This window comes from Psammomys obesus, unplaced genomic scaffold, assembly GCF_907164565.1.
Source record: "Psammomys obesus unplaced genomic scaffold, mPsaObe1.curated_primary_1811, whole genome shotgun sequence".
Lineage (NCBI taxonomy): Eukaryota > Metazoa > Chordata > Mammalia > Rodentia > Muridae > Psammomys > Psammomys obesus.
The window spans coordinates 6,972,525-6,999,660 of record NW_026587556.1 but is presented as its reverse complement, the minus strand read 5'-3'; the positions used below and the strand labels follow the sequence as shown (position 1 = coordinate 6,999,660).

General features: G+C 35.3%; 1 protein-coding gene across 5 annotated transcripts in view; it reads left to right on the top strand.

Annotated features, from left to right (window-relative positions):
• Cdk13 (cyclin dependent kinase 13) overlaps positions 1–26,777 on the top strand; it is an 86,586-nt gene extending 59,809 nt beyond the window's left edge. The window contains exons 8-15 of one of the 5 annotated variants that reach the window (XM_055603979.1): positions 5,920–6,021; positions 6,118–6,195; positions 15,566–15,682; positions 16,720–16,851; positions 21,136–21,183; positions 23,021–23,226; positions 24,668–24,937; positions 25,366–26,777. In XM_055603979.1, coding sequence (XP_055459954.1) covers positions 5,920–6,021; positions 6,118–6,195; positions 15,566–15,682; positions 16,720–16,851; positions 21,136–21,183; positions 23,021–23,226; positions 24,668–24,937; positions 25,366–26,216 — 1,804 coding nt within the window. In that variant the 3' untranslated portion in view covers positions 26,217–26,777. Of the gene's footprint in view, positions 1–5,919; positions 6,022–6,117; positions 6,196–15,565; positions 15,683–16,719; positions 16,852–21,135; positions 21,184–23,020; positions 23,227–24,487; positions 24,938–25,365 lie in introns of all 5 variants that reach the window. The other 4 variants (XM_055603977.1, XM_055603975.1, XM_055603980.1 and 1 more) reach the window with 4 other exon arrangements.
• Positions 26,778–27,136: the final 359 nt, after the last annotated feature.

Genomic DNA, 27,136 nt, shown 5'->3' with positions numbered 1-27,136 from the left:
GATATCGCCTCCCTTACTGATAAAATGAGAGTGTCACCTGCTTTTTCAAAAATTGTATCAGAGCCTAAAGAATAGTTTGGTAGTGAAGTACCTGCCCAGCACGCTCAAGGTACTGAGGTTAATTTCTAGCACCATAAATCAAACCCAAAGCCATCACTGATTTATAGATGGTGATACTTAATAGAAAGCAAAATTGAGAGTAGCTGACTTTTGCACCCTTATTTCTAAAGTATGTATAAAGTTTAGTTTTGCCACTTGTAATTAAAAGCTTATTGGACTTAGTGGTCTAATTTAATGACAGAAGTCTCTCTCGGTGTGTGTGTCTTTGATTAGATGATGGAATTAATTGCTTAGAATGTTAATTATGGAAATAAATTGAAATGATTTATTTTATAATATCCCTTTCCCTTTTTTATAAGTGTATATATGCATACAACTAAAAAGCTATTTTTTCAGTGCTGTTATCTTCAATAAAGTGTTAATCTGATTTTTGTAAAAAGACAGGATTGACTCTCCTTAGAAGTAGGATTTTTCTTTTTATCCATGAAGAAAAATACATATGTATTGTCATGACTTTTCTAATTCTTCCTATGATGTAAACAAGATCTGTTATCTTTAGGTTGTTTCCAGTAGGTAATCAGAACTAATTCGTTTGAAAGGCTAATCAACATATAACGTTTTCTTGATAATACTATATAAACTGTTCGTTGAGTGATGTGGTTTGTGAAATTGGCTTCAGTGCCCTCCTAGCTCTCCTTATGTTGAGATATGCTTTTATGATTAAAGTCCTTCTGTCTGCATACTTTCTCAGTGTTTGCTTTTTTCTCATTAAATAGTAAAATGAAAAATTTGGGGTGTGGCACCCTTTTTGGAGGAGCAGAGATGGGGGCAGGACACCAACTTTTTAAAGAAAAAATTGTTGTTAGGATGTTAACTGTATAACCCAGGCTAACCTTAAACTGATAATCCTCCTGTCTCTCAGCATACTGAGTGCTGGGCTTTCAGGAATGTTCCACCAACTTATTTTGTTAAAAGAGTTTGTTTAAAACATTAAAGCACCATTAACTTTTTCAAAGGTTTCTTGATGTCTTTTTTCCCCCAACTTGGTTTCTGTCTCCCTGTTCTAGAAAATACACATTTGCTCAGCCATTTCAGGAAGCTTAATGATTCACTGTGGTTGGTAATAAAGCATTTTATGGGTCTTATGTGAATGGTGACTAGAAGCAGTATGCCTTGCTATTATGCTTTAAAACTCATTTTGGCTGTGCTTTGAATGGTGACTTAAGTCTTGAAAGTCTGGAAGCAAGAACACTTGATTAGAAGCGGTTGCACCAAATTTTAATTAAAAATTATTGTGGTTAGACTTAGGCACTGAACTACGTCTTAGAAAGAGGCGAATTATGTCATAAATGTCTCTATTAGAGAATAGTTAGAAACTATTACCTATTGTGAAAAAACGTCTCCACTCCTGTCTATAAGGTTTGTACTTAAGTAGCTGGATACATTTACAGTTAGGAGAGGCAAACTACTGTAAATATTTAGTAATGGCATAAAGTATTATAATTTCTCACTAATGTTAACTGATTGTTGCTTACCTCCACCATTAATGTTTAACTATAACATCAGTTCAGATGGTGACTATTTCATGTAGTCATCCAGAAAACCTGGGTGGGAGATTTGCTTAACATTTACACATGCCTCCTAAGGCTGTTGCCAGAAATATGAAAAGAGGGGTGGTGTTATGAAGCATGCCTAGAAAAGGCTCTTAGCACATATATTCCTATTCCAGTGGCAAGCACTTGGTCACATGGCCACACCTCAGTGCAGTGAGGATGAGAAGTGTAGTGTATGTAGCGGGGCAGCTGCTGTAGAAGAAAGGAGCAAGTCCTAGAGGACAGCTGTTCTACCACAAGTAGTGCTGTTTGCTGAGACAGGAAACAGGAAGAGTAAAGCAATTTTCAGCAGAAGGTAACACATTTATCTTTGAATGCTATGATGTAGGTTCTTATAGGTACTTAAAAATTTGCACATTTAAGAGCAGACAAGATGACAACATCTATTGGGGAAAATGAGTTTTATTTTTCAATATATAGCATGTTACAGAAATTTAAATTTTATTTTCTTTACAAGGTAAAAAGAATGTAAAAGTATAAAGGAAAAAGAAAAGAGACATAAGAAAAAGTTTGTACTTACTATGAAGTAGTTATAGCATGTCAATCAGTTAAAAATATCTGCAATATTACTGTTCTGACAGTGTGACCTAATAAATATCCAAAGGCTAAGCATTATAACTGTAAAAGGAACACAAAATCCTTGTCTCATTTACATGGTGCTCAGAGAAGTCAATGGGTGTAAATAGTGCCACAATTCAAATAAAATAGTGACTATAGGTCTCTGGCAATAGTGACAGTGGCTGGAGGAATTTCAATAGGACAGTTAGGATAGTTGTCTTTGAAGAAGAAAATTGGAACTAAGATCTTAGGGTGAAGAAAGAAAATTTAATGAAGACCCAGACAAAGAATATTCCAGTAGAAGCTCAGCTGATGCTTAAGCACCCTGGCGTTTAAGAGTTTGAAATTCTGCAGTAGAGTCACAGGAATGAGATCCTCAGTGTACAGGCTTATTATAAGGCCGAGGTAAGTTTTATTTATTTGCAGTGGGATATGCCCTGGTTTTCTTTTTAAAACAAGTATTTTTAAAAAGGTGGGAGGCAAAGACACTTTAAAGGAGAGGAAACTAATAACTATACTTTTGAAATAGTACCAGTGAATAGACTTGGGAGGTAGCTATTGAAATTATAAAAATATTATTGGACTTAAAATGAATTTATTGGTGATTCCTAGCTAGGGGTGATGGCACATTATTTGTCATCTTAGCACTGAAGAGGCTGAGACAGGAAGGTACTTAAGTTTGAGGCCTACTTGTGGGCTATATGGGGAGACAGTTCCATTCCCCATCCACGAGAGAGAGAGAAAAAAAAACAAACCCTTAGTTGTTTTCCTACAGCAGCTAGATAGTTATCAATGGAATGGTCATCATGAGTAGTAACTGTAAGGCGCCCCTTCTTGTCTCAAAAATACTAGAAATTATAAGTAGGAAAGAAATCACTGAGGATTTTATTATGTATTGTTGGGGAAATTATTTTAAATTTTAGGTGAATCTTTTAAAATTTCATAGAATGGTCTTGTCAAATTTAAAATAGCAAATCTACCCCCCCCCCAACACATTTCCCCCAAGCTCTGGAATTCCTCAGACTGTACAGAAGGAAAGCATTGAAATATGTCACCAAACAAGCAAGAAGTATCTGACAAAAACTAACATTTTAGGAATACTTAGAATACATCTGCTATATTAAATACACTTAGAACTATACTTTGTGTGGTTTTGTGTTTAATCATTTTAAAAGTTGACTATTCTAAGTTTGGTAAAGGTTGTTAACCAAACTTAAAGCTAAAAATAACTATGTAACAAATTACATAGAATTTGATTTATGAGATTAACCCCCCCTCCCGATGGTTTCTCTGTGTAGTTCTGGCTGTCCTGGAACTTACTCTGTAGACCAGACTGGCCTCAAACTCACAGAGATCTGCCTGTCTCTGCCTCCTGAGTGCTGGGTTTAAAGGCGTAAGCCACCATGCCTATCGTAAACTAATCTTTTGTTTAAACATTTCTTTTAAATAAATAAAAAAAAATCACCTCAATATTTGTAGTTTCTTCATACTTTCATTTTTTTAATTTAAAAATTAGATTTATATCAATTTCAATATTTCCTTGAGAGTAGTTAATCTAGTCTCAGTTGTATAGCATAGGCTTCAAGTACTTATAGGTAGGCCCTTGAAACACTTTAAAAACTAGTTTTCATATTTCTAATCTTTTCCCCCTATCCAGCTGATTCACATGTCACCCTATGTTACATTTAAGTGCTCTATTGAACCCACATTTTCCTGGACTTCATGTTTGGGTTCATGTTAAAAAATGAGTGTTTAGACTTTTGAGTGAAGATAGAAAATATATACAGAGTTTAAAACAGTGGAAGCATGTAAAGACGAATTATTGAGAGTAGATATTAGACTATGAGAGTAGATATTAGATCTTTTGTGTGTATCAAAGAATAGTATATAGGTGAGAAAAATTAGGAGGTATTTCAAATTTAAAAGGAATTATGCTCAAATAAGAATGAGTAAGTCCATCTTTATTAGTGTAGCTAGGGTTTAAACACTTTATATTATATGAAGATAAGTGATGCCAGGAAGTAGGCAAAGAAAAGTTTCTAATGAAAGTATACTCAGTTTTTGTTTGCTTCATAGGCATTTTAGCCAGATGTGGTAGTGGCTCCCAGCTTTTGGGGTCAAAGGTAGGAAAATCACTGGAAACTCATGGCCACTGTGACTACAAAACAAGTCCCAGGCCAGCCAAGGCTGCTAGATAGTGAGACCTTGCTTGACAATAAATCTAAATCAAACAGCAACAAAAAAATAGATACTTACTCGTTAACTTTCAGTTTGATTGATGTCAGCAGAAGTTTTTGGCTTTGGAAATATTGGTGTTCAAATTATTTAGAGGAATTTTGGCCAAGTTGGGGCAGGCAGAGCAAGCAAAGCAGTTCAGGTGGATCTTGGGCTTTCTGGAAACTCAGACGATGGTTGCTAAGAGAAAGTTGCTGGGTTAAATGAAATACTTTTTCTTCTCCCCAAATGAATGCTATCCAGCCAGTCTCAAGTTAGTGAATGGGCTTAGAATACAGCCTTGCTGGGGAGTTTTCTATCTGCCCTGTAGTCCTTGTTTTTTGGAAGACATCTAAAAGAATGAGGTTTATAACTGATCTAAAGATGTAATTACTCTGAAATCTATCCTTTAGCCACAGATCCCAATTTTTTAGGATCATCCTTATTCATATAAATCATGTAGAATGTGACTACTGTCTGATGTTTAGAAATACTTTACTGAAGCCAGGTGGAGGTGGCACATGTCTTTCTGCCACTGGGGAGGGTCATAGGTGGATCTCTGAGTTCAAGGCCAGCCTAGTCTACAGAAAGTTTCAGGACAGACAGGACTACAAAAAAAAAAAAAAAAAAAAAAAAAAACCCCCCCGGAAAAAAAAAAAAAAAAAAAAAAAAAATTTCTGCTGAATTTGTACTGTGAGGCTTCTCTTTGTAGTTTTCTGATAACGCACCTTACCTGTAGCTTGTGTTTCTGTGTTGATTAGACCACAGTTAACTTTTGTAGTCAATATCTACTTTATTTTGACAAACTAGAGTGCATCCAAATTCGCTAAATATTTTCACAGATAGCCTTAATTAAAACTTTTTGCTAGGAGCCAACTGTGGTGGTGCCCACCTTGAATCGTAGCACACAGAAGAGGCAAGAATATCTCTGAGTTCAATGCCAGCCTTGTCTATACAGCAAGAACCTATCTTTTTAACAGACAGTAAACTTTTTTTAGGGATTTGGTAAAGTACTTGCCTAGCACATAAGAGATCTTGGATTCAATCCTCAGACCCAAAACAAAAACAGTAAGTTTGTTAGGTAATCTGAATCTGAACTACATTTTGTTATCTGTTAATCCTTTGCCAGATTTGTTAAAACAACCTATTCCTTCATGAATTAATCATTTTTAAGAGTTTTTATGGAAAGGGAAGACATTACTCAGTTGAGTTGATGAATGACTGACTCTCTGACCAAATTGCAGTTAATAGCTAACTATAGCTAACTGCTTATTTTTATATTCACATGTTGAGGGAATGTCTGTTGCTTGCTTATGTGTTTTATGATTGTGTATTAAAATACCTTAGATTTAATTAAGATTGTGGGATTGCTTTGATTATCTAAAATAGTATTTTTGAGAGAATCTCTTATTACAACAAATGCTAACTTTAAAGAGTGCTGTCTGTGTATTTTTGTTTTTGTTTCTTTTTTTAGTCGTCCCTATACTAACAAGGTCATTACTTTGTGGTATCGTCCACCTGAACTGCTCTTGGGAGAAGAACGATATACACCAGCTATTGATGTGTGGAGCTGTGGGTAAGACGGGCACAATTGCTTATGGTACTAACAAGTTTTGAGAGCGAATTAAAATGAGGAAATTTAGGTAATCATGGCTCTACTTTTTTCTGTTAGATGTATCCTTGGTGAGCTCTTCACTAAAAAGCCTATATTTCAAGCAAACCAGGAACTTGCACAGCTAGAGCTAATAAGGTAAGCTGTTAGTGACAGTTTTGGGATGTACAGTGTCATGATCCACAGGGTATTGAACTCACTTCAAGCTTGTCTCTTCAGGGGAGCAACACGGTTCTCTTGAATTCTAGTGAGAGTGTGTCCCTTTGATACACATTCCAGTCAAATTAAGGACCTTAAAGTTGTTTTTGTTTTTTCTTTTGTTGTTTTTTGTAACATGGATTAAATTAAAGAACTTAGTCTCTCATAGGACTAAGAAGGAAGAATATTATAGGTAGGAAAGAATTCTTTGTACACAGGATAAATTTACATGTAAACTATCTGTATGTACTGTCTGCACAGCAGAATATATGTGTATATTTAACAGCACATGCCATTTTTGTGTGTGCTCTTCAGGAGATAGCTTATACATACACATTGATGTTAACTCATACACATTATGTGCATTGTATACAACTTTATAACTTTCTTTTCATACTTCGTTTTAAGAGTATTCTTTTTTCTGTTTTCCCCTTTTGTTCTTTTCTTCTTTCTTTTCCTTTGCCTGTCAAGACGGTATTTCACTTTATAGTACAATCTGCCTGTGAGCTTACTCTGTAGCCTTGACTGGCCTTGAGCTCTCAGAAACTCTCCTGCCTTAGCCCCCCAGCACTGGGGAGGCAAAATTTTTTAACATTATAAAGTTTCAGGATGAGAGAGAATAGGGTGTTTTGGTAGAGAATTTGGAAGGAGACCCAGATTTATAGCATTTCTCTTTCCTAACTGAAAAAAATAAATATAAAGCAACAGACAGTAAACAGAGAAGGATTCCCAGCTTCCTCTTAGATAGAAATCTGAAAGATATTATCCAGAAAGAGAGCACATTGAGTGGAAATATGCCTTTGGGGAATTTCATTACAGTATTAGAGTTTGGCTATGCTTTGACCCCTACCTCCGAGAAAAGGCCCCCAAACTTTAATATTGTTCTATCTAGTGGTTAGATCAGATTATCTTTTTTTTTTTTTTTTTAATTTTGGTATAGAACACAGCAAGCACACAGAAAAGTGTGTTAGAGCCACTTTTCCCTGGAGAGAGCCTATCTACAGTCAGAGGTACCCAGCCAGAACTAACACTGTTTCACCTCCAGGGCAGCCAGTTGCCTCATAAAATGGAAGCATATATCCTAGACTTTTCTCATTCCTGTCCACACATGGAACTCTTAGTAAAATTACAAAGAGTGTATCAGTCTATTTTCTTTTTGTTGCTTTCCGAATACCATAGATTAGCTAATGTATACAGAATGAAAGTTGTTCAACTCATGATTCTAAAGGCTGGCAGTTCAAGATTGAAAAGCTGAGGATAGCAAAGTCCTTTTTGTTAATACCAAACTCTGTAAAGTTGTAAGGTGACAACAGAAAGCAACAGACAAAGCTAACCAAAGAGACTAGTTTTTATATAGAGATGGCCTAATGAGTCCTCCTGACTTTCCCACCTCCCAGAATTTACACCTATCAAATTCCATTAATGTGACTTTGGGATTAAGTTTTCAAAGCATGAAATTTGATGAACACGTAAAACCACAGCAGGCTAAAGTTTACCAGAAACATAGCAAGCATTTATCTTTCCTTTTTGATAGGACAGGAAAGTGAACTAAAAAATCAAGAGGAACAGCTACTCTCCCAAGTAATAAGTATACTTTTCAGTAATAATAAAAGTGCTACATATAAGAAGTCACCAGAACTGATAATTTCTGAAGAATGAAATAGCAGAATATATTTTCTAAATAAAATAGAGTAAGTTAGAATGCAAAAAAAAAAAAAAAAATGAAGTCTGCAGTTTAAAAAGAACAGAAGAGATAATGAGATGGTTCAGTGGGTAAAGATTCTTTGCTACAAATCCTAATGATGTGAGTTTGAACTAGAAGACACGTGGTGAAATGGAAGCTGTTGTCCATAGGTGCCTGCCATAACAAATGGGCATGCCTGCTGAGGCATACATATAAAAGTCAGAAATAGTAGATGAACTACAAAAATGTCACAGCTAAATCCTTGCTTAGGAGAAAGTTTTAGCTTTCAGTTCAGTCTTGTGCTATATATTGACATTTTGGTCAACCACAAACTGTTGATCCGGTGGACTTGAAAATTGTTATCAAGTAATGCTGTCATAGTTATTTTAACATGGATGGTTTACAGTTTTGGATACCCATTCTACTGTGTAGTCATTTGCAAGCTTAGTACACACACACTCATTAAGTACACAATACTCATTAATGTAATAAACTATGTTACTGCTTTCTCTACTTACAGTATTTTATTGTTATTCTCATGTGTACTTGTACTTAAAAATAAGTTTACTGTAAAACAGTATGCTGTGTTAACTGGCTTGCAGCCTTATATAACTTTGCCACTTCATTTGATTGTACCAAGAGGTCACATCAAGTAATTGGCTAAACAAGCCAGTACTCAGAACATATCCTGACTTCATAGTATAAGTAAGAAAATGAAAACCAATGAAGTAATCATTCAGGTGACAAACTGAAGCAGCAAAATAAAGCCAAGAGAATAAAAAAGCACTTAATGAGCTACAATACAGAAAAATGTGGAACTTTATGTATAAACCCAAGATTTCATTTTGGGATGATTTTTACACATGTACTATGTAAATTAATATAACTTAACAGTGAGAAAACTACAGTGAAATGAAGACTTAGAAAAATTATCTCAGATAGGAAGAAAATAAAAACTATGAGGTCATTTAACTGCCAAAATAACCCTAAATCACACATTAGAAAGCCCCAAACTTATAAAATAGTAATGTCAAAATGTCACTCCCTGCATGTTAGTGGGTAAATTCTTGGCAATATTTCTAAAATTAGTTGTAGTGTTCCTTACACTATTATGTAACAGTTTTCCAACCTTCTGTCATGTACTTTGATGTTCTCCACTCCTCAGTGAATAGTATCTTGATGACATGACAAGCAAAAACAATGGGTTTAGTAGCCTGGAACTTTCTAGTAAGGTTACATATTTGTCCTAATCAGGTAAGGAATGTGAATTCAAGAGGGGGTTGGATATTAAGTGTTTAAGTTCATTTACATAGTTTAGTTAAACATAGGATCAGTGCTTTTCAGAAATCTTAAAACATTGCCCACTAATTGGGAGTAAGCAAGTAATTTCATAAGTGAAACAAAAATAAAAATAAAAACAAAAGAAGGATTATTGAAACTGCTTTAAATATCTGTATTTAAAAGAAATGCAAAAAAAGTTAAAGAGATCAAAGATAGTAATATGGAATTCTGTTCAGTGAAACTTCTTCAAAGAAAAAGCCTTGGCAGGTTAGAGAATAAATGCTTAAATTATGTATCTGTATATTTTCTTTTGTTGTGATTCCCTCTAAGCCTGTTTTTGTTGTTGTTGTTGTTGTTTTTTGTTTTTGTTTTTTTCCAATTGTTGGTCCTGATTTATGTTAGTGGGACTTAGTTAACATATTACAGCTAGGCTTCAAGGGAAACATTGCTCTAGTAGTTTTACCCGAATTATTTCAGTTACATTTCTTACAACTTAGTGTTTTATATTTACAATTTAAAAAGCTGAACCTTGGGCTGAAGAGATGGCTTAGAGGTTAAGAGCACTAGCTGTTCTTCCAAAGGTCCTGAGATCAATTCCCAGCACTACGTGGGATAATGAGATCTGATGCCCTCTTCTGGCATGCAGGCAGACTATTGTATAAATAATAAATAAATAAATAAATCTTAAAAAAAAAAAAAAAAAAAGCTGAAGCTTAGAAAAGTAAGTTTATCCAGGGTCTTTCAAGTAATTAGTAGAAAAAAAAATTGAGCTGTGAATTAACCGTTCTGTACATGCAAGAAACAAGACTTCCACAACATTTTATATAATATGCCAAACAGGAAGATTGACAGTATGAAATTTTTTCTATATTCAGATTTCTAAGGGAGATATAGTAAACAATATTCACGTTTTCATTAAAAACTATCATAAAATATATTGTATATTGTATGTATATTGCATATATGAATTGTACATGTGTTCAGAGAATTTATAGAAAAAAGTTAAAGATAAATTTATAACATTAATTAGCATAAATAAGGTTCATCCCAAGAATAGAAGGAAGCTTTAAGAGAAATCTTTTTAGTGTAATTTGCCATTTTAATAATGGAATAATCTGTTTGATAGATTTAAATGCACATTTGCTGTGGATGTAAGCTCTTTAATGTAAAGGAGTATTTTTATTTATTTATTTATTTATTTAATGTATAAAGCAAGAGTGCTCTGCTTTCATACACACCAAAAAAGGTAATCAGATTCCATTTTAGGGGGTTGTGAGCCACCATTTGGTTGCTGGGAATTGAACTGATAACCCCTGGAAGATTAGCCATTGCTCTTGGCCTCTGAGCTATCTATCCAGCCCAATATAAGGGTGTATTAAACACAGTAAAAATGTTTAAGCTAGGCGCCTGTGATCCCAGCAGTCAGGGAGGCAGAGGCAGGCAGATCTGTGTGAGTTCATGGCCAAACTGGTCTACAAGTTGAGCCCAGGACAGCCAAGGCTACACAGAGAAACCCTGTCTCAAACCAAAAAATAAAATAATATTTAAAAATGTGTATCAGTAACAGCCAGAATAATGTTTAATGGTAAAATATTAGAGAAAGAAGGGAAAGAAAAATTGCCTTCTAGTATTGCTGCTTACTAGTTTTTAGACATACAAGTCAGTCACAGTAGTATTAGCAAAGTAAATCAGGACAAGATAGGTTTTTAAAAATAATTTGTATATAATACTGTACATGTATGTACATAGTATGTTAAAAATGTTAGAAAGTCACCTAAAATGCCTCAAAACAAAAAGGTTGATTAAAATAGGACTCATAATGTGTCAAGATATATTTGTAGTGTAACAATTTATAAAGAAAACTACCTTTTGAAATGTGTCTCAAATAAAAGTACAGTAGGGTAGGAGGACATGCCTCTAATAAAATCACTAGCGTATGTGCCCCTGGAACACTGATTTTGGAAACAGTTGCATCGGTGGGCTGGAGAGTGGCTGTTAAGAGCATTTGCTGCTCTTGCAGAGGACCTAAATTTGGTTCCTAGCACCCATGTCAGACAGATAACAATTGCCTATAACTACAATTCCAGGGGATATGATACCCTCTTCTGGACTCCACAAATGTATATATAGATCCATATAATACACATAATTAAATATTAAAATAGTTATTTTGGAGAGACATTTTATTTTTGATTGCTAAACTTTAAAGGGCTTTTTAAAATGGCAGTTTATCCTGTCTTAAATGTCGCTTGCTTTTTTGTTTATTTTTAATATGTGGGTTTTTGCACATGAGCACTAGAGTTATAGGTGGTTGTGAGCCATCAGTTGTGGGTTCCCCTGCAAGAGCAGCATGTGCTTTTAACCGTTGAGTTATCTCTCCAGGTCCATGTTGTAATCTTATTTACAAAAAATAATTATCAACTGGAAGTAGTGGCACATTCCTTTACTTTTTGAACTCAGGAGGCAGAAGCAAACAGATCTCTGCGTTTGAGGCCAGTCTGATGTATGTAGTGAGTTTCAGGACAGCCAGAGTTATATGCTAGGACTCTGGCTTGAAGAAAGAAAGGAAAAAAAAAAAAAAAAAAAAAAGGAAAAAAAAAAAAACAACTAAAACTTCAAAAAATTCTATATGGATGAATGGAAATTTTTGTTTGTGTTTTTTTTAAAGACAGGGTTTCTCTGTTCTAGCTGTCCTGGAACTTGGTTTATAGGCTCGGCTGGCCTCAAACTTGGAGATCTATCTGCCTCTGCCTCTGGAGTTGTGGGATTAAAGGCGAGTGGGATGAGTGTTTTCCTTGCACATATGTGTGTAAATCTTGTGCATGCAGTGCTGAAGAGTCAGAACAGGGTGCGCCTGAAATACCTGATCTTCTGTAGGAACAGTACATGCACTTAACTGCTGAGCCAGCTCTCTCCTCCTGTTGTCTTTCCTTACATTCCTGACCAGGGTTTCCACACATGGGCTTTCTCGCTGAACAACATTTTGTTTTATTTTATTTCATTTCATTTTATATCTGTGGAAGGATAAATGTGAAAGTAACTATGAAGTAACTATAGGCGGACGATAAGAACATAAAAAAGTCCGAAAGGACTTTTTTTTAAAAGCAGAACTTAACAGAGCTTGTTCTTGTTTTGTTGTTTGTTTGGTTTTAGTTTTTCAAGACAGGGTTATTTTTTGTGTGTGTGTAGCCTTGGGTATCCTGAACTCATTCTGTAGACCAGGCTGGCCTTGAACTCATGGAGATCTTCCTGTCTCTGCCTGTTTCTGCCTGTCTCTGTCTCTGTCTCTGTCTCTGCCTCTGTGTTACTTTCTGCCTCCCAAGTGCTGGGATTACAGGTGTGCGCTACCTCGCCAGATTTAACATAGCTTGTTAAAACCAAATTACAATAACCAATTTACAATATATGGGTGAGTCAGTGGAATTACATGAGAACACTAAAAAGCAAGGACAATAGACTGTAATATAGAGGATAGCAGATCAGTTATTTGACCTAAGTTTTTTTTTTCTTTAAATTTTTGAGACAGGTTTTCACTGTTTCACCCAGCTAGCCTTTGAATCACTTTGTAGAGCAGGTTGGCCTCAAGCTTGTGACTGTCTCCCACATGCTAGGATGTGCCACTATGCCCAGTATGAACAATGTTGATGCCATGTTTGTGTGACTTTACTATATACCAAGAATGCTGTGGAGTCTGAAGGAGAGAAAGTCCATATTTCTATTTTCTGGTTCTGGGTGGGCACAGACAAAACTAATTGCTAAAATATAAGGGTTTGGGAAATTATGAGAATATATTTTTTATATATGGAATGTCAACGTTTGGGCAGTAATGTAAATTAGGCTCAGCAAAGTGAAGACCCCAAGCACATGTGTACTTGATTGGTTTTATGTATATAAGTGAGTGAGAGGGGTAGAAGAGCTCAGTCCAGTGACACTTAAGAGTTGATAAAAGGACATTTCAGGCTGTGGATAGGATGCAGAAAAGCAGCATAAGAGCAGTCTCAAGTTTGATCCCATTTAGATAAGCACATCAAAGGCATCTGTAAGTGTTCATCTGAAGACGGACTTGTTAGAATGCTAAGGAGGAAGATTTCACTTTCTAGTTTATCTATTTCAACATGTTTGATTCTCATATTAAGTATTATAAAAGTTGCTTAAATTTTGATTTCCTAACATTCTTTGAGAATACATAGATATCTTTTAATTGCTTTGAATTCTTTTATTTAAAATTATTTTTTATTAAGTATAATTTATTCATTTTATATCACACTGTACTCCCCTCCCTAGTCCCCTGTCAACCTCACCGTTCTTCCCTCTTCTCCCATGGTGTACCACCATATCTGGCTCATTGAATAGATTCTTTGTTGTAGAAATGTGGGAATTTTTTGTGTATGTTTATGAATATATTTCAGTGTGTATTCTGTGTTTTTCTCAAACCAGAATTCATTAGCTTTTCCATGGAGTAAATTCAAAGCACTCCTATAAAAAACAGATCAAAATTACCATATACTATGCCATCATCAGCATTCTATCACTGTTTGAGAATTGCTAAGTATGCAACACTGTGTTGCAATACATTCTGTGTATTATCTACAAAGCCTCAATTTCAACCCTTTTCTATATAAATATTTCCAGATTTACTCTTTAGAAGATGCAATGGGTGACAACATTCAAAACAGAAAAAAAAGAAAGCTGTTAACAGGAAACATAAGGTCTTAATGCAGAAAAATACTGAAAACTGAGGGAAATAGATTATATTTAGGATAGAAATGTAAATTAAGTTTAGAACATCAAGATTCTAACGTGTTGCATGGTGCTATTGGTTGGTAACTTTTAAAACTTATATTCCAACAGCACATGTAATAATAAAACAATTAAAACTCTTTAGCTTATGTTCATTGTAGCTGTCAAAGGCAGGTGCTAATTCATTTCATAGCTTTGAAATAAAATTGATCACTGTTATACAAAAAAACAGATTCTTAAGTTTTTATGTTTAGACTGATACCAAACCTGGGATTCAAACCTAAAGTAAAAGGCAGGTTTAAAAACTCCATCGCATAATCCAGAGTCTGTTCTTTCAGCTCACCTCCCTTGAACTACATAAATTCTAATTATACTGTTTTATTTAGTTTTCCTGTTATATGTCTGTTCTTTGCTATTTGTATGCCTTTGCCTGTTTTTTCTTTGCCTGTAATACATGCATTTATTCTCCTCCTCTCCCCCCGGCTATGGTTTGGAATTAAAACCAAAAATCTTCAACTCTTCTCTCACCTACATTTTCTCTTATATCAGCAATTGAAAGTGTCCTTCATTTTTCTCTTCTAGTGTACTCTACATTATTAATGTGTATCATTGTTTCTGGGACCAAGAAAAACAGTTAGGCATACAGTTAGAATAAAACAAAAAAAGAAACAAAAAAAGCATGTGAAGGACTGCCCATTCTGCATAGCCTTTGGGAAAGAAGATCTTGTTGGGTAGATGGTCATGAGGATACAGTTGCGTAGAATGTAGGAAGAAACCCATAAATGAAGGAACAGTCTGTGGGACGAAATGCATTGATTGGGAATGAGGCTCATGTGCATGTGGTTGTGTCCTTTTGGGATTCTATCCGAGCCCATTCTTTAAGAGGTAACATTTCCTGAGAGGTTTGGAAATTTGAATTTTAAGCAGAAGAGACAAGAAAATAGGCATTAATAGTTGCAGTGATGGACCCACATTTTCTCTTAACGTGTTAAGCCTTACTGACAGTTTTATTAATGCTATAATATGTGATTTTTTATATGCTAAAGCTTTTTTCCCAATGTGATTACCTATATGTTTATACCAAACTATTGAGGAATGTCAAGGCATAGTCAAAGACTAGAGAAATTAAAATGTATAAATATGTGTGACCAGGACTCTGCTGAAACTGCAGAACTGTGTATTTCAAGATTATTACCTTTTGAGTGCTCTTGTTTGCATCTAGAGGCAGTAGTGGGTAGGAAGTTTGCATCAGTCTACCTTAAGTTATGAGAGGACACCATCCCAATAACCCCAAACTAGAGTGAGACAGATACTAAGCCATTTCCTTAATTTGTAACACATAGGGCACGTATTTTAAACATCACTTGTGTTTTAAAATTTTGTTTAATAGGAAGATCTTTTAACAGATTGAAAGTATCTGTGGAAAATTTGGGGATTTTTCAAATTAATTTGTGAAGACTAAAATATTTAATCCTCTGATACCTCGTATCAAGGCTTTCATGTCCTTAACAACTAGTTGATTTTTTTTTTTAACAATCGTGTCTATTAATTTTTGTATGTCATTTGTAATGATAAAATCCTTTTTTTTGTGTGTGTGTTGTTTAGCCGTATATGTGGGAGTCCATGTCCTGCAGTGTGGCCTGATGTAATCAAACTGCCATATTTCAACACCATGAAACCAAAGAAGCAATATCGGCGGAAATTAAGAGAAGAATTTGTTTTGTAAGAAAGGGATGCTTAAATATTCATATTGCAATGAATACTTATTTGAAGCTTTTTTGAAGTTTAAGTTTTTTGGTTTTCTTTCTTTCTTTTCTTTCTTTCTTTCTTTCTTTCTTTCTTTCTTTCTTTCCTTCCCTCCCTCCCTCCCTCCTTCCTTCCCTTCCTCCCTCCCTCCTTCCTTCCTTCCTCTCTCCCTTCCCTCCCTCCTTCCCTCCCTCCCTCCCTCCTTCCTTCCTTCCCTCCCTCCCTCCCTTCTCTCTCTCTCTCTTTTTTGTCTTTTGTTGTAATTAAAAGCTGAATTTCACAGACTGGCCTTGAGTCCCTGGCATTGATGGCCTCACAGGTGCTGAGATCGTAAGTGTGCCCTAGCACACACAGCTCAGACAGTCATTTCTTAAGAATTCCATAAATGTTGTTTTGACCTGAGATGGAGTTACTGCAGCTCTTCTTCTAGTGTGTTATGTTGCACGTTTCCCTTTGCTGCATTTGAAGTGACTTATAGAGTCAGTGACTGGCCATTAGGCTTTATTTGTTTACATGAAAAAAACTTTAATAATAGTGTTGTAAACTTTATTGAAACAGTTTTCATATGACTTGAGCATAGGTTTTTATTTTATTTTAGAAGGCTAGTCAGTTTTTAATTTATAACAGTACATTACCCATGGAGTAATAAAAGATAATTGTTTGCTAAAAATAACAATAGTTCTTGAAATGAAAATTGATACATTCTTGAGCAGAACACTGCAATTATAACCAGTATTTCATTAATACTTCAACTGATTACTAAATTAGTTTTAAAATAGTCATCACCTACAGTTGCCTATTTGTTTATAGTGTTCTATAACAAGATTTATTAGTTACTTAAGTAATGATTTTAAAGATATAGGTAATCTGAGTAAAGCTTTTGGTATTTAAAATATAATTTTAAATTACTATTCAAATTTGATGCCAAATACTTATATTTAAAATAAGTGCTCACAGAAGCACAGAGCTTGTGTGAAGACTGTGCTTGACTTACTGTATTCCTCTGGTGCTAGTATTCCTGCAGCTGCACTCGACTTATTTGATTACATGCTTGCCTTGGATCCCAGTAAGCGTTGCACTGCTGAGCAGGCTCTTCAGTGTGAGTTTCTACGAGATGTGGAACCCTCCAAAATGCCTCCACCAGAGTAAGTGACTTTCTTTATTTTAGATTTCATATTTGCAGAATCTGGACAGCTTTGAAAACTTTTAACTTAGTTGTCATGATCAGTAGATATTCCATGCCTAAGCTGAGTTAGCGAAACATAAGAAACTTATATGATTGCCACATCAAGAATGGTTGTGTATTGTTGAGTCTACCATAGAACTGCAAAAAAGCCTCTACCGTTTCATCAGCTGATGAAGGGTACTGATATGTTTCACCTGTAAGAGTCAGAATCTCACTATGGTGGAACATGTCTGTCAGGCCTAAATTTCTAGTGGCGCTGCCTTAGCCAGAGCTTTGAGTTCTATGCTAAGCTTAATCTTTACAACCCTCTACGGTAGGTATTATTATTATTACCACTGCTTAACAGAGGAGGAAGCAGGCTCAAAGAGGTTAAAAAACTTGCCCAAGAATACAAATATGGTAAAGGGTGGTGCCAGCTCTGAAATTTACCTCAGTTTAATAGGAAACAAAAATTCTGAAAATATTCTGTGACATATCTTGCACAATAGAAAATCCTTATTGCTATTTAAAAGATTGTTAAAGCATGCTTGGAATGATTCTTATCATGGAGGGAAAATAGTTTGGAGAATTTAGAATAGCTAGTTTCTTGAATCTTCTTAGAGCTTCCATAATTTGTCTAGGATTAGTTGGGAAGAAGATAGTTCATTTGCCTCTCCATGATAGGATCTAAAATTTTGTAGTTATTTCCTTAGTAATTGTGATCAGCAGCATTAGAAGCAAACCTGTCTATCTCCAATGAAATACTTTGGTGTAATAAAATTCGTATTTTAAATGGATAAGCATGGGCTTTAGAGTTCAAATCCTGGCTCTTCCACTTACCAGTTATATGGAATTTTATTTCCATAGGACTTGTCATGATAAACTTCATTAAGATTTTATTGAACTATATATAAATGGCCCATGGGGAAGCTGGAAAGATAAAAGTAACTATCATCTGACATGCAGAAGTTATTCAATAGGTTTTTTTTTTTTGTTTTGTTTTAGGTTTGATTTTTTTGTTTGTTTGTTTGTTTTTGACTCAGGGAGTTTGATTGTGTGATACGGACTGGCCTTGAACTCAAGATCCTCCTGTCTGCCTTTTGAGTGCTGGGATGACAGGTGTGCACCACTGCACCTAGATCAGACATGGCCGAACAAGTGTTTAGTAGTTTAGTATTTATTTATTATTTTGTTTATGTAGAATATATTAGTAGTCTCTTCTAAGTGGCTTCATTCTAGTCTCCTATCAAAGGTTTTTTTGTTGTTGTTGTTAACTTTTGCCTTTTCTCCTGCAGAAAAGTAGAATAGGAAAAGTGAGCATTCACATATTCTTTACCTAGATTCAATAATTATAGATGTGTGGACACATTTCTTTTGTTACTTCATAAACTTTTTCTGAAGTAGTTGAATATTAAGATGTTGCATGAATATATAAAAACTGAAACTTTATTACATATACTACTATTATAAAGCATGAAACATCGTAATAACTAATAGTGCTTATTCAAGTCTCTCTAGTGGTAGAACTTTTTTTTTTTTTAACAATCTGTTTACGGAGCCATGATTGAATGATTTGTCAGAACTCACATACTGTGTTTACGTCGTATAGATCTTCACTCTTTGCACATTCCTAGAAAAGGTTTTGATGACACTGACTTCTCTTTTTGGTATTGGACATCAAACCAAGGGCCTCACATGCTCAGGCAACTGCTGCCACTAAGCTTCATCTCCAGTTCCAATAAAGGCATTTTTTGAGAGCCTGAAGTAGCTGTTCAGCAGAGTATTCCATAATTTGAATTTGATTGCTGTTCTATGATCAAGATTACACTAATATTTTTTCAGTGCAAGAATAATACCCAGAAGTTAACAAGTGTTTCCTGATAGAGTACACCAATAGGAAGATAATATGATTTTGCCCTATAATTGGCAGTGCTAATTCGAATCACTTAATCCACATGAAAGAATTGTAGTAAGACTGTATCAAGCTTATTTTCAGTTGCTAAACTTCTAAAACAAAGTTTACAGGTTGCAAAAGATGTAATAATGAACTTTATAATTAACATTTTTTAAGTATTGTAGTTACATTACTCTTGTAAATGTGTCCATTGGTGTCTAAATTGCCTTTCAATTTGTATGGTCACTTAGAAAATGTTCAACATTTGGGGCATTTTTCTGTTTTTACCTTGAACTTCCATTATTTATATTTTTATTCTAATGTAACTAATATTACATTGTGTTATTGTACTTTTTAAAACAAGGATATGTATATAAATAGACTTCAGTTTTAAAACATCTCTTATGTATCATATATGAATATTAATATAGGCTATTTGGTGCTATATTAGTATACACATTTCAGTGTTCTTAAATGAATGAATTTTGTTAGAGATTCAATCTACTAGAAGTGATTGAGCTTAGCTTTCCCTGTAAGTAACTGATGTAGTAATTTACATTTCTCTGAATCAGTCCTATTTAATGTAGATTGAGACATGGTTCTACATTAATTAAAATTTTTTGTTTTTATGAGTGCCCTTGCAAATAAGCACTCACTGTTTTTGAACTCCTTCTGCATTAAAGGTTTTTGTTATCTAAAGGTTTTTTTTGTTTGTTTGTTTGTTTGTTTGTTTGTTTGTTTTTTAATCAAAAAATGAGATTGGGACAGGAGCAGTTTGCTCAGTGGTTAAGATCATTAGTTGCATAGGAACTGAGTTTGGTTTCCAGCACCCAAATGGTGGTTCACTGCTGTCTAAAACTCTATTTCAAGGGAATTCAATGCCCTCTTCTGACTTCTGTGGGCATCAAACACACATATGTTGGATGAGACGTATTTGTGGGCAAAACACATACATTTAATTAAAAAAAAAAAAAAAGTGAGGTCATTTGAAACGTCTTTCTCCTGCAGGTCTTCTGAGAGTTAAGGAAGTCATGTGACCTGTAAGCTTATTTAGACATTAATCATTAATTTTTTTTTTTTTTTTACTGGTTCTACCAGTTTTTGTTTTATGACTTAAAATATTTGTTGATTTTTTTTCCTTTGTACACTCACTGTCAAACAAGGCTCTATAACTCAGACTTAATTTTTATCAGAATATTCCTTACTGTAGTTTTCTATTAAAAAGTAAGTGAATATTGCAGTACACTTTAGGGGTATTCTCTCAAACTGTTACGGAATGTATGTTATTAGATACATCACTAAAATTGTCAGGACAGGGTTATAATGACATTGATTTAGTTTTTAAAGTGAAAAGTTTAACACCCTCTATTTGATATATAAGAGGAACTATGAAGTAGTGATGATATTCCTTTGAGAAATAAGTGTATATATCGAACATTTTTTTATTTTTCCTTCAATAATAATCTAATTGTTAAAAAGTTATTTTCAACAAGTAAATGATAAAAAGTACTAAATCAGAAATCCACTGATTTGTAGTAGATGCTTTGTCAGCTTTTCTAATGTCTTTGTAACTTTAAAAAGTACACGCACATACATATATATAAAACTAAAAAGCAAATTAGATGGCTGCTAGCTTATACCTTATTAGCAATATAAAATGCATGAAACACTTGCACAGTAATATGACCATCTATAATAAGAATAAATATTTCATGACATGACTTAATAAACTTTTAGACAAAAGCAAATATCATGCATACTTTGTGAGTGGCTCTGTCCAAGGATGCCCTGTTACAGATTAACATCTTACTTATATCCCCAGGAAAAAGGTAATATTGTTAATCTCATTTCAAAAAAAGAAAACTGAGATACAGAAGTCCAGTTACTTGCCTGACAAGACAGCTAAGAAGTGGCTGAGCCAGCATTTGAACCTTCAAAGAAGCACACACTTTTGGTTATTTGGAAAACATGCCTGATTTGTTTAGAGAATCAGTGTCCTTAATCTGTGCCATTTTAGATCATTGTAAGATTATGTTTATGTTTCATAGAGATGAGTGTTAAGGTAATTCATAATGACTCTCTTATCTTTAAGTTGTGGAAGGGAACAAACAAATTCTTTATCTGGATTTCTTTGCTTTTCCACAAGAACATTGTATTTCTTGGCTGTTAGAGTGGAGGAGGTGTAATGATTTCATTTACCCTAATCTATAGTACTGTAGTATATTTGAAATCAGAATCCCAACAGAGGCTAAAGCCCACATCATAAGCCACAAACACATTTCCAGAAAGGAAAGTCTTTTGGAGGGTTTTTGATGCCTTAAAGCTTCCCAGTATCAATATTTCAAATTATCCCTTTGTTTGTTACTCCAGGAGGTTTTTACACGCTGAGGCAATGCACCATAGTAAGATGGCTGAGAGGTATGCCTTTGTTTTGTTTTCGGACCTCAGGTGCATAGACTTGGTTTAATCATAATCCTTGTGTCACTCATCATTGGTCCATGCATGGCTCTCTTTTATTTATTTTAGTTACTTTAATTAGTTATTTTAAATGTTAATAAGCAGCCATGAGCCTACCAAGCAAAAGCTAGAAATCTTGAAAATAACTGACTTTAATCATATCATAACCCCTCCTTCTACCCACGTGTTCCCTTGCCCTCTTCTTCCCGAGGTAACCATCATTCCCGTTTCCTTATTCTTGTATATATTTTCTGTTACCATCTGTATGTATTCATAAAAAATTACATTTAAAAAATGTAGTTGTTTTTCATTTATACAAAGGTGTCATGCTGTTTTGTAATCCTGTGGAAATGACATTTTTAGTAATATTATATTGCTAAGATTCAACCATTCAGTTGCATATGCCTTTATTTTATGAGAAAGTAATTGTGAAAGAATTATTTACTTGAGCATTCAGGAAATCCTTCTAGTTCAGTCTTTGAACAGAGTACATATGGAAATGAAGTCCCCGTAAAACCTCATCACACTCTTGGGAAAGTCCTTGTGTACCTCTTGAGATACACATCCAAGTTGAGAACAGCAGGTACATACCACTAGATGGCATTGCTTAAAAGAATCTAGATATTCTGGGCAAGTTTATTAACCTTTCCAAGCCTTAATTTTCTCACCTTTAAGCTAGAGAAAAGTAATAGTAAGTTTCCATGGGCTTTATAACTGGGATAAAAAAAATATATATATATAAATCAAGTATTTTTGTCTTTAAGAAAAAGTTAATTTCTAGTGTTTAGTGTTACAGAATTATATATTAGGATGAACAATTATTGTAGAATCAGAGCTGATTTTGGTAGTTACTAATCACACAGTTGATGAGTAATGAGCCTCTCTGTGCCTGATTACCTATTCTTGAGACTCATCTACAGAATCAGTTTATTTCCAGTGCAGTTGGGAATAGTAATAAATGTTACTAAAAAGTGAAAAGATTTTACTAAAAAGTTTTATATGAATCTTATGTTGCAGCCTTTACTCTTTTTATTTATGTCTGGCTTCTACAAATAGATTGTTTCTGCATCCTTTTTCAAAAATCCTGTTCAGTGTACAGTGTGCTGTAAGAATTGGTTTTAAAGGTTATACCAAGGATAATAGCCAGCTTTTATTAATATATATTCATAATTTTGATGAACAGTTATGTATTGATTATTCAGAGGACAAAAGCAGTTCATCTCTTCAACAGGGTACTTGTACATATGAATGCACAGCAGCTATGAATGTATTCACAAGGCCCACTTGGGATCAAGCCAGACAAGATCCCAGGAAGGCCCACTCCCAGCTGAGAATATATTGGCAATTAGTGGCTGCTGGGAAAGGGAGAGTCACCTTTTTCTTGAGGGATGTGGCCCCTTTAGAACGTACCCATATTTAGTAGGTAGTCCTGTCCCCATGCACATAGTGGTAGCACTAAGTGGACTTAGGGAGTTTTGAGAGACAGAATACATGAAATTGGGAGGGAATAAAGGTTTAGGAGATACAGGAAGAGGAATTTGAAGGGGCGTATGTGAGATGTACTTCATCAAACACATATGCATGAATAAACTTTTTAAATAAAAATTAGGACAAAATTTTAAAAGAGAAATAATTAGTCCATCACTGAAGTTAAAACCCTGAAGTATGATGGAATTTTACTAGATGTATGTATAAGTTTTTTAGAGTGGTTTGTGGGAGAGGAATAGCTTTAGTGGTACATTGTAACATTAGCATTTGTTATAGCATTTGTGATTTAATATTCATCTATCTTTTTCAGTCTTCCTTTGTGGCAAGATTGTCATGAATTATGGAGTAAAAAAAGAAGACGACAGAAACAGATGGGCATGACTGATGATCTTTCCACAATCAAAGCCCCCAGAAAGGACCTGTCTCTGGGCTTAGATGACAGCAGAACTAATACGCCCCAGGGTGTGCTGCCACCTGCACAGTTGAAATCTCAAAGCAACTCAAATGTAGCACCTGGTCAGTAATGCTTCTGTGGCTTGTTTTTTCACATTGCTTCATGTTCTGTGTTGAATGATTTGTTCTACTGTTAAAACATATTATGGCAAGAACATAAATGGCAAGGTTTATTGGGTAAACTTGACATTACTATATTATTTGTGCCAGCACAGAAGTTTCATGGCTACTCACACTATAGTTGAGGAGTCAGAAATACAACTTTCATTAACACTAGTCAGTGAAGTTCAGTATTTAATTACTATGGTTGCTTTAGGTGTAACAAACACAGGAAGACAGCCAAAACCGCACTAGAAGTTCTTTATCTCATTGATGGATCATTATTACTAAATCACTTTATTTTAGAAGATTGGAATCTGCTATTTAGAAGGATATTTTATACCAGTTATTTCATTCGTATCTCTCTTGTCATCTGTCTGGTCTCATTGTATAGCCCTGGGTGTCCTAGCCTCACACTCACAAAGATTCACCCATTTCTGCCTCCTAAGGACTGGGATTAAAGATGTGTGCCACTATGCTTGACTAGTTGACAGCTTTCAAAAAGTGAAGTTTCAAGTTTTTTTCCAAGAACCCAGTTCTAGAGTAGGTGTGTCTTATTGGTAATGAGTTAATATGCAATATGCCTGTTTCTATAGGTCTTTCTAATCCAAATGGCTTAACTTTTTTAAGTTATCTGAATAAAAATAGAATTTTTTTCAGAGTCTGTAAAATGCTAGTTTTAATATCTACAAAGTTCTTTGCATAGTAAACTTTTTTTTTTTTTTTTTTTTTTTTTAAGTGGGATAGCATAATAAAGAATTCGGAGACTACATTCAGAGTTAAATTTCAGACTCTAGGACCTTGGGCAAATTATCCACTCTTTTGGGATAATAATAGATACTCCCTTAAAAAAATGGTTGTGAGCGATAAAGGCTACAAAATGCTTAGAAAGTACATGACACTGTGAGCAGTTGTCATCATTCATTTCTGACCAACACAGTGATAGTTCCTGGTTAAATTGGTGCATGGAATCTGGTGGTAGTCTTGGTTTCTCTTGTGAAAAATACACTCCTAAAGGTGAATTATCCAAAATAGATTGTAGTTTGATGTATGTTGTAGTTAAGAGTTTGGATGTCATGGGAGTAAATAGACTAATGTGCCCATTTCACATTGTTTCTGAAACACTCTTCCTCAAATGTAATTTTAATACTGTTTAATAAAGACATTGTGGGGGTGGGGAAAACTATGAATTATGGCAGTTCTAATTAATACATTTTGTCTTTAGTAATAACAGGCCCTGGACAGCCGTTAAACCACAGTGAATTGGCAATTCTTCTAAACCTACTACAGTCTAAATCAAGTGTTAATATGGCTGATTTTGTCCAAGTGTTGAACATTAAGGTAAACTCTGAGACGCAACAGCAGCTAAATAAAATAAACCTTCCTGCTGGAATTTTGGCAACAGGTGATAAACAGACAGATCCATCAACACCACAGCAGGAGTCTTCAAAGCCATTGGGAGGAGCTCAGCCTTCACAGACCATCCAGCCTAAAGTGGAGACTGATGCTGCCCAGGCTGCTGTGCAGAGTGCATTTGCAGTTCTTTTGACTCAGTTAATAAAGGCTCAGCAGTCAAAACAGAAAGATGCCATGCTAGAGGAGAGGGAGAATGGATCTGGACACGAAGCTCCTTTACAGCTCAGGCCACCTCCAGAACCCAGCACTCCGGGATCTGGTGAGTGATTGCCTAAGAGCTGTATCTACAGCATTATCTGTTCACTGACATCTGTAAAGACAAAGGATTCTCAGGTCACTGGTGACAGGTGGCTTCCTATTCTGTTTACTTCCTTGAGTAGATTTGTTTAGCAAATTGTCTATATTATTATGAATACCATAGGTAAATCTACAATAACACTTTTCTGAATACAAAAGGATAAATGTATGTGTAGTAGCAATTTACTCCTTAAGCTTTAAGTACAAGTGTATGGAGAACCTCTGAAAAGCTAGTATATTTTTTCCTTCAGTGATCTTAGGTTTAAGTGATAGTGCAATGTGAACACTTTTGAGGTCTCCTTTTGCATTTTGTCAGAGATGGAATGTGTGATCATTTTGAGTATTTTGTTTTCCATGGTAGTGTTTGACTCTTGGTTTTGTTTTATTTAGGGCAAGATGACCTCATCCAGCACCAAGACAGGAGGATATTGGAGTTGACGCCAGAACCAGACCGGCCTCGGATTCTGCCACCTGATCAGCGACCTCCTGAACCTCCTGAACCACCGCCAGTCACTGAGGATGACCTGGATTATCGGACAGAAAACCAACATGTCCCTACCACTAGTTCTTCACTAAATGACCCACATGCTGGAGTAAAGGCAGCCCTCTTACAGCTGCTTGCTCAGCATCAGCCCCAGGATGATCCCAAAAGAGAAGGTGGTATTGATTATCCCACAGGGGACACGTATGTGCCCACTTCAGACTATAAGGACAACTTTGCATCTTCTTTCTCTGCCGCTCCTTATGTTAGCAGCGATGGTCTAGGAAGTAGTTCTGCGGCTGCACCATTGGAACCACGTAGTTTCATTGGAAACTCAGATATTCAGTCTTTGGATAACTACAGTACTGCTTCATCTCACACTGGTGGTCCACCTCAAACTTCTGCCTTTTCCAAGTCATTTCCCAGTTCAGTAGCTGGATATGGAGACATTTACCTCAATGCTGGTCCCATGTTGTTTAGTGGAGACAAGGACCATAGATTTGAATATAGCCATGGTCCTATCGCAGTTCTCACAAACAGTAACGACCCTTCCGCAGGGCCAGAGAGTACTCATCCCTTGCCAGCAAAGATGCACAGCTATAACTATGGTGGTAACTTACAGGAAAATCCAGGTGGCCCTAGCCTCATGCATGGACAGACCTGGACTTCTCCTGCTCAAGGACCTGGATACTCACAAGGATACAGGGGACACATTAGCACATCAGCTGGCAGAGGTCGAGGCAGAGGGTTACCATACTGAGTATCTGTTTTTCCTCAGGCACATCATTTTTATCTGGAAAGACTTTTCTAGCTGCAATTTCAGGCAGCAATCCAAGAGACTTGAATAATATTAATTCAACAACAGCTTTATTTTTATGTGGAAAAGGGTCTTGCATACAATAGTGAAAAAACAAAACAAAAAAAAAAACTTTGCTTAAATTCATGCTGTTCTTAAAACTAGCTCTATTGATTGTACATCGTCACAGATTTTAGTTAACAATTTTATTTTGTATTCTTGCAGTTTTAAGTGGATGCTAACATTAGGGACATAATGTTTTTATGGCCCTGTTGCAGATCTTCTGAACTATGCACACTTGTGCTTTTTTTGTAAGTTTGGACCAACTTTTATGTAACAACCAACCCCTTCCCTCACCCTCCGTTTTACAACAATCAGAAAGGGCACTGATTTATTTGGTATTTTCTTTTTACAAAGCTACCTTTAGTCAAAGGTCACTGTCAGTCTTTGCACCTGCTTTCAGTGTTATTGTGAAAGGTGTACTTTGTGCTCATTTCAGAAAATAAAACACAACCTTTCTCTTGATGCAACAGTTTTATATAAAAAAAAAATGGTCAACATTATTTTTGTTTTGTTTTTCAGTTTACCATTACCCAGCGAAATTCACTCAAATGAAATAGTGGTTTTTATATGACAACTGTGGGTAGGGTGGGGAGGGGTTGAGTAAGTGCCTTAACAGGTAAGCGCAAGGACTGAGGGTGAAGTTAGTCTGCTGTGTGTTGAGGCAGGAAGCTCTCAGTTTCTAGGAGTTGCCTGGTCAGGTCTGTAGGTCCATTCCCTCTGCCTGTCACACTGTCCTTTTCTGCCTGTCTTTTGGCTGTGTTAATTTTCACTGTTACCTTCTCTGTTAGGGATGTAAGAGGAAAGAAAGGGAGAACTGAGTT